The following is an 18,803-nucleotide window of genomic DNA, read 5'->3' as shown; positions in this document are numbered from 1 at the left end:
ATAGCCACCTTACCCATCAGGGATAGCGGCAACCTGGACCAAAATTTAATGTATTTCCTTAAACCTTTTACCACTGCTACCGTGCATTTGTTCCGGCATGTGTGTTATGTTCACCCTGAGGCACTTAATTTATTTTAAAATGTTTTTATTGGCATTTATGCAACAAATACTGTCTTACAACCAATCACATATTGCCACTGTTTATGCTGTTAGCCATAACTGTTAACAATAACATAACATGTCAACAAACAAAAAACGTCTTCACATGTGGACAGTGGGTCATATCTCTGACGCCTCTCTTGTCTAATTTGCCTCTCTTGTCTAATTTGCTTGGGGGGTATGGTGGACAGCTATTTCCATTTCTAGGCAGGGGGCAGCTTCCAGGGGATCACAATTCTTCTATTGGTTTCCACAGTGCCTGATAAGTTCTTCATACAGATCACGTGTGCGCTCAAGGGGGCTTGTCATCAGACGGGTGGAGCATATCCCATATTAAAGTTTTCCAGGTTTCATATGCGACACACACTTTCACCAGACCTGGATACACTCTACCCCGATATCCTGGTCTCCGCCTCAACCCACTGCTCAAACTCTCTGTGCCATCTCATATAATGCGGGCCACCAGCAGACTTCCATGCCATGGCGATAGTTCTTTTGGCCAGTATGCATACAATGTCCATGAATTTTACCACCTGTTTAATTTTGCTAATTATGGGGTAGATGCCTAGTAAACATCTCCTTGCAGTCCTCTTGTATAGCATTATCCCGGCCCTTCTACAGGCATGTTCTATCCGACCCCAGAGCAGTCGCACCCGCCCGCATTCCCAGAACATGTGCATTATCCCTGCTGCTTCTGCGCTACACCATGTACATAGTAGGTGAGTGGTGCTATTAAATTTGGCCAACCAGAGAGGTGTCATATGTATGGTACAGAACGTTAAGTTGAATCAATCGAAATCTAGCGTTTCTGGACACTTCACAAGGGTGCATCGGTGCTCTCTCCCATTCCTTTTCAGTTATATCTCCACCCAAATCAATTTCCCACTTAGCTTTCAAGGTTGTGCTCTTGGTGTTGGGTCTATCCGCCAAATGACTGTATATTCTGGACACTGGTCTCCAGCCATCACTCACATTGTACATTAGGGTCAACAAGGGGGTCACTTCCAGTTCTTCCGGCCATTTCTCGAACCTCTTTTTGGCCACCAGTCTAATCTTCTGGTACCATAGGAACTGCCCCCCCCGGCAACCCCTCTTTTTCCCTACAGTAATTCAAACCCTCTGATCACACCTTCCTCATGCACATCTCACCAAGTGCAGCTACCCCACCTTTCTCAGTATCTTACCAGTTCTAGATCCGTGTCAACTTTGCATACATCAGCGACAATCAGGATCTCAGGCGAGTAGGGTTGCCTGAGCTGCATTAGTACCTTCACTCTATTCCACACTTTCCTTCCCAGTACAACTACCATAGGGGCACTCCCCAAGCATTCCAGTGGCACCCACAATGCTTTTTTGAGCTGTACTAGAGCCATTAGTTGCTGTACTAGTGCGGTCTCCGATGTGGGCTCATCTGAGAGCCATCTAGTCACAAAGCTGAGTTGTGCTGCTAGTTAATATTTCTCCAGGTCCAGTAGTTGTATCCCTCCCTCTCTGTAAGGAAGAGTCAGTGTAGCCAATGATAGTTTATGACGTGTGGTGCCCCACATAAACTCCTGCAGGAGCACTTCCAGTAGTCGAAAGAACAAGGCCGTGATATATCGGTGCATATTGTGAAAGTAATATAGAAACCGCAGCAAGATAATCACCTTGGTGATGCCCGCCCTGCCCATTATTGATAGTGGCAGTTTGGACCAGAACTTCATGGATTTCCGCACACCTTTCACCACCGTTGCGGTATTATTTTCATGTATCAACTCTGGCGTGTGTCCAATGTTCACTCCCAGGTATTTAAACAATTCTAACTGCCACTTTAGTCCCACCTTCAGTAGGTCTTCCACACCTACAGCCATCAGCCCAGTCAGCGGGAATATGCAAGATTTCTCCCTTCTGAAGCAAATTCCCGACACTTTTGTGTAGTTAACCAGCACATCTAGTACTACCGGCACATTACGATGCAGGTCTTTCAAGTACAGTAGTACATTGTTCGCATATAAGGAAATAAAATGGTTAGTTCCTCTGACCCAAATTCCCGCCTCAACAAACTGCTTTCTAAAGTAAACTGCTATTGGTTCCAGGCCCAGCACATATAGTATGGGTGATAGCGGGCATCCTTGTCTCGTTTCTCTTTGGATATCCCAACACGGTGACACTACACTTCCTGACCACCCCTAGGTACTTAAATCACTCCAGCTCCCACCGTAGCCCAATTTCTGGTAGTTCATCCACGCCCTTACCCCTCAATCACACTATCGGGAATATACAAGATTTTTCTTTGCTGAAGCGAATTCAGTCACCTTTGGGTAGTTATCTAACACGTCTAGTACCAATGGGACATTGAGTTGTGGATCTCTCAGGTATAATAGTATATCGTCCGCGTACAATGAGACTAAGTGTCTGACTCCCCCCACCCAAATGCCTGCATCTAGGAACTGCTTTTGAAGATAAATTGCCCTGCCTAGTGCCCCTTTGTATGTCCCAGACCGGTTGCACCACCCTCCCTGATTTAACCCTTGCCACAGGTGCTATGTACAGTATCTGTACCCATTTGATGAATTGCTCCCCCAAACCCAAATTCCCTTAACACTGCTAACAACGATTCCCAGTATAGCGAGTCAAACGCTTTTGTGGCGTCTAGGGAAAGTATAGCGTATTGCGCCTGAGAGTCTGCCGTTTGTGCTAGAACATGTTGTAATCTACACAAATTCAACACCGTGTTACTGCCAGGGATGAAACCGTTCTGGTCCCCATGTACTAGGTCTCCAATAACCCTATTTAGCCGTTTGGCCAGTATAGTAGTTAGAATCTTAACCTTGGACTGCCCCTATGCAAAGGATTTCTTCTTGTGTTGAAGGGGTGCCCTCTAATTTCCCTTCAGTACATAAATAAATGGGACCTGGGCACTGTTTAAAACGGTTATCTCCACCTCTTGCGTAGAGGCATTAATTGTGGCTAAAATAGGCAACATTTGACCTGATATTACTGCTATCATTGCTGAATGCAGTGATCTTATTTCTCCTCAATACAGCCTGCATCGATTCTGCCTCATCCCTAACCCTGTGAGAAGTAAAAGAGGTGGCATTTCAAGATATTGCCTATTTTACCCGATGCCATATACCACATCATCTGCCCTACCCAATCTAACGACACAAAGTATATTGCACCTTGCACCTCATTTCCAAGCACGAGAAATCTTCAACATAGATTTGGAGCATTGAATCTAGCATTGGAAAAATTAATTCCCACATCCGGAAATCTGATGTAGATGCTGACTAGGAGCAAGTGCGCGAGCCAATCAGAGTATGCTACTACGTCTGTGGAAACCTGCAGCCCTAACGCAGAAGAAAACAATTCTCTCAAAACAAGTTACTGGGAATAAGTGCCAAATCAATACGAGGACAAAGAGCTTTCCCTCAATGCCTTCCACCCGCATCTTCTGCTCGGAGGAACTTTAACACACCTCAACAAATAAGTTGAGAGTTAGCTTTGGCAGCAGGACTGGTTTGGGTGTGTTTGACTGAATTTATTTTGATTGCGACAACCTGACCGCATTTATCTGCTCGGGGCCCAATTGAAACGGACATGCATTTTTTTTTGTCCCCCGCCTCCAATTTTAAGGAAGCAGGTGACACATCCCTTGACCCCCAAAAATTACAAAATATCAAACATTGGGAGCGGGGGACACTCCAGCAACCCCTGGTCTCCAGGGTTGGTATTTTGCAATATATACAACCAAATTGGCACAAAGGCCAAATCACCCATGCAAAATTCGATCAAATTGGTCATTAGGTCAATTATTTTAGGTCAAATAGGCTAATACTGCAGGGCTAGCCTCAGATGCTAGCCAACCAGGCCCACTCTTAGCCTAGCTCTTCCACAGAACCGTGCCCAGCTAACTACTCCACAAGGAGATGTAATACTTCTCTGACTTTAATGCCACTCTAAATCTAAGGCTATAATACTAATCGTTTGTTTTGTGTTGCTTTATTTTCTCAAAATGATCAGCAATGCCGTTTTACAACTTTCATGATTTCCTTCATGTTTGCAATGATTCTTTTTTTTTTATTACTGATCTCGCTTGCTACTTTTTGCGGGTTTTAGGCTTGTGGCGTGTTTGCTAGAGAAGGCATTTTACCTTTAGGGTGAAATAGGCTTGGAAATGATGTTCATGTGTTGGATTTGTGATTTTAGGGGATGTTTGTGGTGTGAAAAAAGAGATTTGCATGAGGTATGTTGAGACCGGGCTGTTTACGGATTTGAACACGAGAAGTAGCACCTTACATAGAGATCAGTGGCATAGTGTATGCCAGCCTGCTTGATGGTAGTAGGACGCGCTTGATCTGTGAAGGTTAAAAAAATAAGACTGGGGGTAAAATTAGGTACCCTATGCGAGATAAAGAAAACATTAGTGGGGCGGGGTGGCCTGGGTGAATAAGTTGTTCTGCTTTACTGAGGGACTTGGGAAATGTAAGGTGAAGTAGGGAAAATGTGGCACACATGTTAAAAGTCGGGGGGTCTGTTGGGTTTGCCAGGAGAGGCACCAGCAACCGGCACGAAAAGCGGGCTTTCACTGGCTGCCAAAGCCTGCCTTCCTAGACAGCTGATTGGCTGGCGCGTCTCCTCTGGGTGCTGATCAGAGGCGCTGCATTTTCATGTGGCTGCACGTTTGATATTGACTTTTCCCTCGCTCCGAGTACTCCCCTGCACACACCTGCTCATCATCTTCATTTGTGGAAAGCAAATCTGGCACAGTAGGTCAACACACAGAGAGCTTTGCAAACAACATTTTCGAAGAAAACGATACAAATCCCCAAAAATGCAATCAGTCAGAGAGATGAAAGGCAAACGCCACTCCTTCCTGACCAAGGATATTTTACAGCTCATTCCTAATCTACTCTGGAAGTGCACAGGCTTTTAGAATCGAAATGTCGATTTGCAAATAAAATGTCGGCTTTATATCTAGCCTACTGAGGGTGATGCAGTACATTTTAAAAGTCAGGCAGCGTATACTGCTGGCCAATGCACACTCACCAGAATTCGAGAATATTCTTTCACCTATGTTTGTATTTATTACACAATTTAGAGTTTAAAACATGGTCTATGTTTGTACGGACATTATATACTACTTTATAGGTTTACAATTTAATTAAAACATAATGGTGTGTTTGTCGGCGGTATAAGGTCCAATGGCCCACCCCCCACGTTAATAGAACTTGGCTTTACCCAAGCTTTTAACACGTCGTTATGCCTATTAGCACCCCACATGACGTCCGGGGTGTTAATTTGTTTTTTGTGAGGAAACATGGTGCACAGTAAGCGAGCAACCTGTGTTTGCTAACAAAAAACAACCGAACGACTAAAAAAGATGGCCACTGTTATGTCTGCCTTGCGTCCCGCTACGCGGTGACGCAAGGCGTCCAATAAATGACCCACACCCGCTCCGCAGAGGCAGTTCCGGGGCACATCCCCAAGCCGAGCGTGTGTGTGTGTTTAATGCTCCTGCCGGAGCTGCGCAAGCGGGGCCTTCCCGCACAGGCCCAACCTTCTTGTACCCTGCTGACGCATCGGCTGGGACACGACTCAACACTGGCGACGAAGGACGGTATGCAAACGGCACGCATGCCGATCAATAACTGCTGATCGCACTCTCACGTGACAGTGGAATTTTTGGAAACACGGTGGGGGGGGGCACACAAACCCCACCCACCCAAAAAAAAAATAATGTTTCTTTTTTTTCTTCTCTGGAAATTCGTTCCTCCACTGATGGGCCTCAGTAAACTCTCATGATCCACTCACAACACTGGATCAGCCACTGCTCACAGCTGCACAGCACCAGGAGCCATTGACACTGGACAACAGGATCCTGGCTGGGGAGAAGGTACGACACTCATGCCCCACACGTGGACAAACTAGGAAGGCCGTAGACCCTCACAGGGGCACGCCAAGGTGCGACACCGACCCCCACACGTGACAAAGTGAAGCCCAGCCATGGCGACCGGTACATCCACCCCCAGGCCCGGCACGCCATCCAGACTGGCCGCAAACCTGTCGGGGTCCACACCGCAAACCCGCCCACAAGGTAGCTCCTCAATGATGATCCATCCTTTTGACCCTTACACTGACCCTTCATCGGTTGGCCCAAGATGGCAACTGTGGCTACAAAAGTTTGAGATGGCAATGGACTGTAAGGATATTACCATGGAAAGAAAGATGAGATCACACCTATTGTTGAACGTGGGGGACGAATTGTTACGCATCTTCAATTCCCTGACAATCGATGACGGCCTGGATGTCTACCAGCAAGCGAAGGATGTCCTCACGCCCATTTTCTCCCACAGCTGAACCCAGATTACAAGACTTTCATATTCTGCACAACAATCCAGCTGGAAGAGGAGACACTAGATGCATACCACAACAGACTCCGGAAGCTGGCGATTTCGTGTGAATTCACAAACATTGAGAGGGAAATCCAAAGACAGCTGATCAACGTTATCCATTCAGAGAAACTGAGAAGGATGGTACTGAGCGAGAAGGGCATTTCGTTGACCCGAATCCTTGAGCTGGGCCGCCAGAGGGAACTAGCTCATGCCAGAGCAGCACACATGGGCACAACCCTTCGGAAACTACAGCCAGCCCTCACATCAGCCACGGTGGCCCAGATCACAAATTGCCAACCTACGAGGAATGAGATCGGTGGAAACTACACACACTCCAGGTGGCAGCCCCGATCCCCGGGACCCACGGAATGTGGGTGGTTCGGAGGGCTTCGCCATGGAAGACGCAACTGCCCGGCCCAGGGGACCACATGCGGCGCATGTGGCAGGATAGACCATTATGCATAGGTATGCAGGTCGTCAGGCGCACAGCAACAGACCCCGCAAGTGCCCCAGGAAAGGAGTGGGGGGAAAGAAAAAGAAACAGGCCAACGCCCGGCGAATCAAAACCACAAACTCCTCCACGGAGGAAGAAGGTGATGACGCAGCACGTGCCCAACAAGACTCCGTGAACGAACAGTGGAAGAAAGGGAGGAAAGTCTACCTGGTGTCAGCCCTCAACCATGGAAACGCCACGCCAAGGAAGAAGCTCAGAAGACGAAAATGCCAGGTGGCGATCCAGAACCAGAAGATACTGATGACAATAGACACCAGGGCCTCGGTCAACGTAATGCCACTGACCATGTTTGGGACATTCCAGCCCCAACCTGACCTGAAAGCGACGGACACGCTACTATTTGCATATGGGTGCAAGACCCCACTACCCATAGTAGGGAGGTTCCGTACCACCATCAACAACCGCGAGAAGGCGCTGAAATCAAAATCTATGTGGTGAATGCGGGCATTGAATGCCCCCTGAGTGGAGACGCAGCTGAAGACCTGGGGCTGGTGAGTTTCATCTGTGAAGTGACTGACTCACGAGAGCTCGAGAATGTGCTAGAAAAATAACCCAACCTACTCAAGGGGATTGGATGCTTGAAGGGGAAATCAATCAGGCTACACATGGACGAGTCAATCCAACCAAGAGCAGTGCGACACAGAAGAACGCTGTTCCACATGCGTGACCAAGTGGAGAAGGGACTAAGGGCACTGGAGAAAGCTGGAATAATCGAAGAAGTGACAGGGCCCACGCCTTGAGTCTCCCCCATGGTGGTCACGAAGAAGCCAAAACAACCTGGCAAGGTCTGAATATGCATAGACATGCGCCTACCAAACGCAGCAATCAAGCAGGAGCGCCATAACACCCCGAGACTGGACGAGATAGTGGCGGACTTCACCGGGTCCAGGGTATTCTCCAAGGTCGACCTGAACGCTGGCTATCACCAGTTGAAGCTACACAGGGACTGCCGGTACATAACTTTCTCAACGCACATTGGCCTACGCAGGTACAAGCGACTGAGTTTTGGAATCTCCTCGGCCGCCAAGGTCTTTCAGCAAACAATACAGGAGGTGATCCGCGACATACCGGGGGTCCTAAATGTCAGCAATGACATTCTTATTCATGCCAGCAACAGAGAGGAACACATGAAAAGACTCCACATGCTCCTTGGCAGGTTAGAAAGCGCAGGACTGACTATTCATAAAGAAAAATGTGAATTCCTGAAGGACGAAACATCATTCTTTGGGTACACGTTCAATAGCATAGGCATCTCAGCGGACCCACAAAAAGTGGCGGACATCCAAGCTGCCACCTGCCCACCATGCCAACTGAAGTGTGCAGCTTCTGAAGAATGGACACCTACTGCGGGAGGTTCATCCCAAATCTCGCCACGCTCTCGGAGCCCCTTCGTGAACTCACAAAGGCTAGCACTAAGTGGGAGTGGGGACCTGCCTGCCAAGAGGCATTCGAGCACATAAAAGCATCGTTGTCGGCCGACACCACAATGGCCTATTACGACACAGCTCTTCCAACTGAACTGTATGTGGACACAAGCCCCGTGGGCCTAGGGGCCATCCTCACGCAAATGACAAAAACGGGTGAACAAAGGCCGATTGCCTATGCCTCCAGGGCACTAACACTGACAGAGCAACGATACTCCCGCATCGAGAAAGAGGCAATAGCCGTGCTGTGGGGTTGCCGACACTTCCACCTATATCTGTATGGCCGAAAATGTACAATTTATACAGACCACAAGCCACTGCTCCCCAGATTCATGGGCACGTCCTCTCACCCTCCGGCCCGGATCGGCAAATGGCTATTGCACCTCCAACAATACAATTTAGAACTGGCATACCAGCCTGGCAGTGGAAACCCAGCAGACTTCCTGTCAAGACACCCGAGAGCGGCAACACCTAAGGAAATCTACGTGGCAGAGGAGACGGAAGAACATATCTGCCAGGTGATACACACCATGATGCCTCGAGCAATCAGCCTGGACGACATAGTTGAAGCCACACAAAGAGACCCCTGCTGAAATTTGATAAAGGACACAATCATCTCAGAGGAATGGAGGTCATTCCTGCGGAACATCCACAACAAGACAGCACAGGCGAAAGATTTCCTCACGGGGGTCTTCACGATCCGGCAGGACCTTTCCATCACAGAAGAAGGACTCATCCTCCGGGGAACTCGAATCATCATCCCCCTGAGCCTTCAAGACAAACTCATCACGTTGGCACACTAGGGCCACCAAGGGATAGTACGAACCAAAGCCCGGATCAGACACTGCATATGGTTCCCCCAGATAGACGACAAAGTCGAGCGGCTGGTCAGCACCTGCCTCCCATGCCAGATAATTGGGCCTCTGCCCAACCCGCAGCCAATCCAATCGGCAACGCGAGGGTCCGGCAGATAGGACGCAAAAAGCATAGACTTCTGCAAGTTACAAGAAGGCCTTGACCTACTAGTGGCCATTGACGACCACTCCCGGTACCCGGAAGTCAAGGTTGGCAACTCCACGACAGCAGGGGCAGTCATACCCGCGATTGAAAAATGTTTTGCAAAGCACAGACTACCAAGAAGAATCAGGAGTGACAATGGCCCACCTTTCCAAGCGGAAGAGTTCAAACAATACCTCAAAGAGCTCAACATCCGCTATCACCACATCATGCCGAGATGGCCGCAGGCAAACAGCGACATGGAGCGCTTCATGAGGACAAACAACAAGGTACTGCGCCTGTCACGTGTCAACACCAGCCCATGGCAGGTCGACCTCTACCGATTCCTGCGGAACTACAGGGTCACACCGCACAGCACGACAGGCATACCACCGGCAGAGCTGATGTTAGGCACCATTATAAACTCCTCCATACGACACCACCCGAGCAGGAGCCCGGACACACTCGACAACGAAGTCAAGAAGGACAGGAGCCAACGCACACATGAGCGTCAAGAGGCGTGCTAAGCAGTCCGATCACCGAGTGGGCGATCAAGTGGTCATGATGAGGAATCCGTCAAAATCCAAACTGGACACCCGCTATGACGAAGCCCTGTGGACAATCAACAAACGGCAAGGCACGATGTTAACTGCAAAAAGGGGGCAGAGGCAAGTGACGAGAAATGCGTCATCATGGTTTAAAGCAGTGCCGAGGAGATTGTGGACAGATGGCAAGTGTCCCCCGAAGAAGAAGAGGAGCCGCCGAGGGATGAGGGACCAGAGGACCCGTACAGCGGAGAAAGCAGGGATGGAGGAGCCGAGGAAATACTGAGCGAACCAGAACCGGGCGAGCAGGACAATGAAGGTGAGCAGCCGGAGGGGATACTGGGGCACAGTTCCAGGGGTGGACGATATGGGTTAAGAACCGCCACCCGGCCTCCAGCCAGGCTCAGAGATTATGAGTGGTAAATCATCCCCACAACTGACTTGATGATGAGGGGGCAGCCCGTTGGCTGTGAAATGTATGTTTTGTTTCATGGTTCAGTTAAAATAAAGGCGGAATGTTATGTCTGCGGCTACGCGGTGACGCAAGGCATCCAATAAATGCCCCGCTCCGCGGAGGCAGTTTCGGGGCACATCCCCAAGCCGAGCGTGTGTGTGTTTAATGCTCCTGCAGGAGCTGCGCAAGTGGGGCCTTCCCGCGCAGGCCCAACCTTGCTGTCCCCTGCCAACGCATCCGCTGGGACAGGACTCAACAGCCACTATGGACATGGCTGCTTGGCTCTCAGCGTGAAGTTGGTTTTCTATTTCCATGATAGCTGGGGAGTGGGTCCAGTGTGGCAGTGAGTGGCGGCAGTAGGGGCAGGGAGCAACAACCAAGTGGAAAGCTAGTGTAGGGTGTGGGGGTAGGGGCGCATGAGTGAGTACAGGGGGAGGGCAAAAGGTCGAACTGCCAACCAGTCTACCCCAAATGTAGGCATATATCGGTTGGTAAAGCCATGATGTGAGAAAACGGATTGGCTGCTCTGCTAAAGCCATGCGCTAATTTAATAAAGAACCCGTGTCCCGCATTGTCATGCTTCTGTGGTCATGGAACCTATGTTTTTTATTGGATTTATGTATATTGATATCTCCAATTTAAAAACAAGATTTCAAAAGCTTTACCTACTGAAGCCGAGTGCAATGCGTACAACTCATTAACGCTCTATACAAGGAGCTTTCCCAAAAATATATATTTATTTTAAACATCTGTAGTCATTTTTATTTCTCTTACTTGTTCTATCTGTGTCCGTCCGGTCGTTTCCCTGCCCCAATGCAGTAATCCAACGTGCGCGTTCATTCCTGGAAAATAATTCAGTCCAAATTAATTCAAGGTCCATTCCCATGTTCAAACGTTAAGGCCCATGCAGCAATTTCTCTAGTATCAGAATTATCAATTATTCTGTGTCCGTTCATGTTATTTAGAAATGTATAACAAGCACCCTTTTTTAGCCCACAGGATGTGACATCTTTCAAAAATCAGCAGACACACATGATAGATTTTTTAAACAGACTATTCATTTAACAGGACGTGGGTTTTGAAGTTTGAGCACAGTGTGAGCATTATCAAGGTTGTAAAGAGATAGGTCTTTTGTGCTTAAAAATATGACCCAGAAGGGACATGAACAGGGACGTCATTTCACCAAAATGCCAGGGGTAGTGGAAGTGACATCACACGACGCTTGATTTGTGTTGTGGCTTACCTGTAGTTACTACTGCACTCTTGCTAATAACTTATCAACTTCACTGCCTCCTTCATCTGAGCCAAGCCACCTACTATGGCCACATTTAGAGGCGCCATCCTAACTATGGCTACCTCCTCCCGTTGCTCCACGCCCACACAACCACACCACTTTACCCAGACCTACTATCTCCAACAGAATGGATAAACAGATTTGCCCGCCCACCTTCACCATGCATACCCTGTCCCACACCCCTTAGAAATACAAGATTAGGTTCTCGCCTTGTTGTACCCACCACCACATGCCTGAACTTAGCCCCACTGACCATGACTAGAAACGATAGACTCAGCTATCGTACTAATTTTGCCACAAAGCTCAATAGAATGCTCACCAATCAGACTATGCACCCTAAGTAGCCTACCTCACCTTCTGAACTCCCACCTAGTCACAACCCTTCTATACCGCACTCGCCACCACACACGAAAACTAACCCTCCACAGACCTCTATCAAGGGAGCCCTTATCAACGCTCGCTCACTGGTTGCCCACGCTACTGATGTTGCCGACATTATTTCCACTAACCACCTAGACTTTATCGCCATCACGGAGACATGGCTCCACCCAGCAGCTGGTCCCACTATAGCTCTAGCCACTCCAGTCAACTACAACATCATCCAAGCTGACAGGAAAAATGGAATAGGCGGAGGAATAGCAATTATTGCAAAATCCACACTAAACATCAGAGAAGTAACCAGCACAACCCTACCTTCAGCCGAACTTCTATCCGTCAAACTCCCATTATCTGACACACAAACTATCCTGCTCCATATTATATACAGACCCCCAGAATCCCCCTCCACCTTTGAAGAGGATATCTCTCTCCTACTCACTACCAATTTGAAACCGAAATCCCAAATCATCATTCTGGGAGATTTCAACTTGGGGCTTAACGACCCCAATGACAACCAAGCCACTTCCCTTAATGACACAATTACTCATCTAGGCTTCACCCAACACATTAATCAACCTACACATACAAAAGGAAGATCCTTGGATTGGCTTGCAGATGCCAATTGCAACCTCTCACTGACTGACATCACTCCCTGTGCATGGACTGACCATCATTTTATCACCTTCTCCTTACCCAGATCCCTACCATCTACCACACGACCTACAAAGTCACCTCAAATAATCTCCAGAAACAACCGCAACATCACTATAGAGAACCTCAAACCTCTCCTTGCACCTATCAGTAAAGCTAATCTACCCACGCAAAAAAACCCAGCAGCCATAGTAGACCTATATAACAATACTTTAGAACTAGCCCTCAACCAGATAGCTCCTCTCAAACAACGGAAAGCCAAACCTATTGCCCACTCCAACAAATGGTTCTCAGCAGAATTAAAAGCTCTCCGTAATATTAAAAGAACTGCTGAAACTAGCTGGAGAAAAGCCCCTTCCCTCTCCACTAAAGACACATTTGCTTCAGCTGCCTCTGCCTACAAATCCGCCATCTTAAATGCTAAGAAAGAGACCTACAACTTGAGAATACAAAATGCCAAATCTGGCACCAAAGAACTCTTCTCTATACTAAGAGAACTTGAATCACCACTTCCCCCTACAGAGGACTGCATCAAAGACAAGGCCTGGTGTAACAATATCCAGCTCGCCCTCGCTAACAAAATTGCCCTCCTACAAACCAAGATAGAAGCAAAAAAGCTAGCCTTGCCTCCAAGCAGAACTCCAACAGCAAAATTAACCACACTACCCCTATCTGCCCATCTTTCCACTTCTCACCAGTCACACAAGAGGAAGTAATCAAGATAATCGCCAGCCTCAAACCATCCAACTGCAAAGGTGACATCTGCCCGGCATCCGTCATCAAAGATGGTGCTAATGAGCTAGCTCCTCTCATCACTTCTCTGATCAACTCCTCCTTCAAAAACACAGTGGTCCCCAACAATCTTAAAGAAGCGTGGGTCCTACCCCTGCTCAAAAAACCTAAGCTAGATCCCAACATCCCCACAAATTACATGCCCATCACCACAGTCCCATTTCTTCTCAAAATCTTGGACAGGGTAGCCTATCTCCAAATACAACATCATTTGGAAGAAAACAACCTCCTAGGCCTGCGACAATCCGGCTTCAGACCAAGGCACGGGACTGAAACTGCCCTCTTGGATCTAAAAATCCAAATGGATGACGCCAAAGACAAGGGCAAACTGGCCATCTTGCTCTTGTTGGATCTTTCTGCTGCCTTTGACCTGGTTGACCACCAGATCCTCACTCAACACCTCTCCTCGGCTGCTGCATTCTCTCAGAATGCCACTAAGTGGATCCAGTCATTTCTGTCTGACAGGACGACTAGAGTCTTCACCCCTACCGCGGCTGCGGACCCTATCCCAATCACATGTGGAGTGCTGCAAGGCTCCTGCATTTCTCCCACACTTTACAACATCTTCATGAAGCTCCTATTTGACCGTCTTGACGATCTGGGTGTCAGCTACACTAATTATGCAGACGACACCCAGGTCCTCATCATGCTCACTGGTAGCTATGAAGAAGATGTTGCAAAGCTTAATGATATCTACTTAGAAATCCAAGCCTGGATGGCCACTCACAGTCTTTGCCTTAACAACGATAAAACAGAATTGCTTATCGTAGGCTCCCAAGCTCGCCTTAACAAACTGGACCAAAGGTACCAATCCTTTACCATTGATGGTAACATCATAAAAGTCTCCAAAGAGGTTAAAACATTAGGTGTATACCTCGACTCTACCCTATCTCTAAAGAAACAAATAAACTCGACCATCTCAGCTACCTCATACACCAATAAATTGATCAATGCCTGCAGGCCTTTTCTCTCCACATCTAGTTGCCTCACACTATCTAGAGCGCTGATATTGTCTAAATTAGACTATTGCAACACACTCTACTTAGGCACTACCACTAAAAACTTGAACAGATTCCAGATTCTGCAAAATAATGCACTAAGATGTGCCCTCAACCTCCCGTGCAAGGCGCACATGTCCACAGTTAGAAAAGAAGTCCACTGGCTCCCGATCCGTGACAGAATTAAGCTAAGAACACTGGTCATCACCCACAAGTGCCTATCACTTACTGCCCCACGTTACCTTTCTGATAAATTCTCTAGACACTGCCCCAGTAGACCCACCAGAACACCTTATCTACACCAACTAAAGATCCCCAATTAGAATCTAAAAACAGCAGGGGGCTCCAGTTTTCCAGTGCTCGCAGCACAATGCTGGAACACCCTCCCCACTTCAATTAGATCGTAAGCCGCTTTCTGGCCATTCAGAGCCATGGTAAAATCATGGCTACTAGCCTAAACATCCAGACTTTCACTGACATGACCTGCTAGCCGCCGCTCTCCACCGGTAGCTATGTTCACTCTACCGACAGCCTATTTAGGACCAACCTGTAACCCGGTCAGCAGACGTCCATGACCAGATGATAATGATGTGTTATTAAGCGCTTTGTATAGAAAAAATATAACACAATATCACCCAACCTTTGTTGGTACTCATTTATCGACCTCAGAAGGATGAAAGGCCGAGTTGAGGCGTTTAAGAACAAACTAAATCAGTGACTCACCCCCTGAAATGTGCCTGAAATAAACCTTTAATGAGTCTAGCAATTATTGTATAAAATTCCAGATAGACACATTATTTGGTATTCCTATTCTTTCTTATTTAGGGTCAGTGCTGAAAGTGTTACTTGTGGCACGCCTGTGCTTATTTTTCTTCTTTTTTTAAGGAGCCTGAACAAGAAAGCCACCCACTCCATAAGTAAAGAGCCACATGGTGCTGGCCACAGCCCAGACACTTGCATCCAAAAAAAAAAAAATATATATATATATATGTGTATATTTGAAAAAAGGGGACAACAACTGGACCTCCGGCGCCCCAGAGGAGGATCTGCACTCCAATCGATCCACTGTACTGTACTGCGCTGAAACTTCAAGAACCAGCCTGACTCTCGCAATGTCCAAAATGTATTTAGATATTAAACCATTAAAAGGATTATAAAAAGGAGAACGCTCGTATGACGTGTTTTGCAGCGGGCTCGCTGCTTTTTCACATACAAATGTTTCAAACACCAAGGTGATACATACACTCTTTCACATTTTAAGTCTCTATGGTTTCTATGGTTTCCACTCCACAATTGTCCTATGTTTATTTCCTCTTCTCTCCACGTTCAATGCATTCTTTTTGTTATTTTACACTTGAATACCATGGTGGCCATTTTAAGCCAGTTTCTGAACCAATAGTGCTACGCTTGTGTAAGCTTAATTATGGCTATTTTCCTGTGTAGAAAATACAGTTTTACAATAAGGGACAATTTCTAATGTGTTACTAAATACATCAGAGCCATGACCACAATAATTATTGTGGATCCAAAGAAAACATATAACACTTGAGAAGTGCTTTGCATGTAAATAAAACCAAAGCAGCAGTTTTTTCCGGCATTGTGATCATAGAATGCTAAATGCATTTAAAGAACGTTCACAATACTGTTCTAGTTTTCATTAAAATTGTAAAGTGCTTAGTGCATCAGTACCATAACAGCAACAATCGCTGTTTCCGTAATAAAGTGCATAATGTGTAAGAAGGCGCTTAATTGGATGGCAAAAACATAGCAGCAATTATTTTTCCGCTTGGATTTATAAAGTGCTAAGTGCATGAAAATAAAAACATAGCTGTCAATATTTGTTCTTTTCTAAATGTAAAGGTGCTTAATGCCTTCTTTTAAATTATGTATTGTACAATACATCATGCATAATCATTATCACTGCCATGAAGGTTGGTGTTAAGATGGGATACTCTGTGTCATTGGTACCTATCTATGGTAAGTATCATATAGAATAGACTAAGCTTGCCTTAAAATTTTCGACAATATTCTTATATTTGTACTCAGGATCCCAGCTATCACCAGTATTGCATTTCTCAACCACATGGTTATATGTCATGACTCTTATTTAGCAACACTAAAAAAGTTCCAAATAAGAAACCAACACAAGACTGTGCCTTACCACCTAATAACCATTAAAAACAAAATATGGCACCTGCCATTTTTGTAAAATTCTGAAGTGAATCTACAACCAAACTGCAAACAAAAATTCTGACAATTTCATCAACATCAATTTGCTATTTGACAATGGAACACAATTTTTTTCCTTTTCTTTTGATAATTCTTAACCATACTGTATATTGATGCAAATAGAGACCTGTTGGGAGAAAAAAAGATATTAGAAACAACCACGCCTGCTTCAGACTTATATGTCAATTTTAAGTTCCTAAAAACGTGTACCGTTCTTTGTCCAAATTGTGTCCCTTTGGCTTTTTGGTTTCAAAATCTAGAATAAATCTTGTTTCCATTTGTCGAAGTTCCAATTCTCAGTTACCCCCCTGGGGTTTTCTTTCACATGATGTACACCGAAGAATCTAAAACTTTAAATTTTGCCTCCATGCACTTCTTTAAACTGTACTGCCATTGGATATGCAACATCGAAATTCTTGATTGCTCTCATGTGCTGGAGAATTCTCAATTTTAACTTTCCAATAGTGCTTCCAATGTACCATAACTTGCACGAGCACATGAGAGCATATACTACAAATATTTTTTTTTTTTAGAGGTCACAAGCGAAACCACAGAGGTCCCTGTACATGAAGGATGGAGCTGATGGAGGAGTTTGCTCAATTGCGGCCACTCTCCTGTCATTAGTGGGTGGCTGGGGGTGGGGTGGTCCATTGCTGGCCCAGGACTGCACGCAGCTGCCTTCTTCTACTTCCAAGTACTTCTATTGTGTAAGGGTAACTCAGACATGGACCGTGCCTCGAAAGATGTTTCACCTCACTGATGACGCTCGATAAATCATACTTTTGACCATAGGAGAATTTCCTGCCACTTTTGATGGTGGACTGTCCTTGTGTGTGGAATTTGGAGTTATATGCAAATGGATATTTCTCCTCTGGCACGTCCTTGCAGGCCTTCCTGAGGGGATACCATTCCATAGAGCATGTCATTTAGTAATGTTTTTCTCCGTAGAAGGTCCTTTGGGTTGTTGGCAAGTGCTGACTGATATCATTCCTTCTGCCGCAGCAACTGAGGCCTGGCCCCTTTAGAGTCTACAGGGTCCAGACCACCCCCTGCCAGTCCATGCCTATTTTCTTTGCCAGCACTTGCCCTCAGGCACCATTTGCCACACTATCCCAACCTAGTCCTCTGGTACACTGCACTTTTCCTCCCCTTCCCTTTCTTTCCCCGGGGCACTGTCCTCTTTGGCCTTAATAGCATTTACCAGCCACCACCCGCGGGGCTCTCCCACTACTGCTCTTCTCCCTCTTAACCCCACCCTTCTCACTTATCATCTTGTCATGTATTTGCACGGTAGGATGGACACAAGGGCAATACAACCGTTTTTGTTCTTGTTGGTTTTCCCTCGATTTCCCATGTTCTTTCCCCACACACCCCTTCTTGCCTTGTGACGCTTGGAAACACTTGTGTATTGGCGCCATACAAATGTCCAATAAATGTCCAATAAATAAATTGTAATTGGTTATTTATAACGCGCTTAATACTCAGAGGTTTCTATGTGCAGACCTGGGGATCAAACCTGTGTTGCTCCGCATCATCTTGCTTCCAAGACTAGCGCATTGCCCCTGATCTATCCACCCAAAACCGCCTACTAAGGAGGTAGCTTGCATCAACACGCTATCACCTACTGCAGTATCACCTTTTTGATGTATTGTCGTCAGTCTTGTCACCTCACTACCATGTTGATTATGTGGGTGGTGGTCTTAAGTTCTAAGGATGAACACGTTATCTGCACTGTTCATGATGTTCCAGGTACATACGCCCACAGCTGCTCGATGAATCCATCAATTGCATTTGCTAAATTCTGCAAATCTGGTGGCTGCAATCGCCACAATGGCATCCCAAACCACAGCCTGAATGAAGCGTTGCTTCAGAAGCCCACATATTCTAACTAGCACCAGTGACAACTATGACTGGAGTTGTTCTCTGCCTTGGCTAGCTGTTGATGCCCAAAACACAGCAGCTGCATTACTGGTGCTGTGCTGCTGCCTGTACAGT

At 46.6% G+C, this 18,803-nt stretch overlaps 1 protein-coding gene across 2 annotated transcripts in view; it reads right to left on the bottom strand.

Moving 5' to 3' along the window:
• ARHGEF26 (Rho guanine nucleotide exchange factor 26) overlaps nt 1-18,803 on the bottom strand; it is a 736,698-nt gene that overhangs the window by 39,395 nt on the left and 678,500 nt on the right. For both annotated transcript variants that reach the window (XM_069618407.1, XM_069618408.1), the window contains exon 13: nt 11,241-11,308. In XM_069618407.1, coding sequence (XP_069474508.1) covers nt 11,241-11,308 — 68 coding nt within the window. The remainder of the gene's footprint in view (nt 1-11,240; nt 11,309-18,803) is intronic.

Source organism: Ambystoma mexicanum, chromosome 10 (genome assembly GCF_040938575.1).
Source record: "Ambystoma mexicanum isolate Mex_15411 chromosome 10, UKY_AmexF1_1, whole genome shotgun sequence".
Taxonomy (NCBI): Eukaryota; Metazoa; Chordata; class Amphibia; order Caudata; family Ambystomatidae; genus Ambystoma; species Ambystoma mexicanum.
Note: the sequence above shows the minus strand (reverse complement) of the source record. Positions and strands in the feature narration are given on the sequence as shown.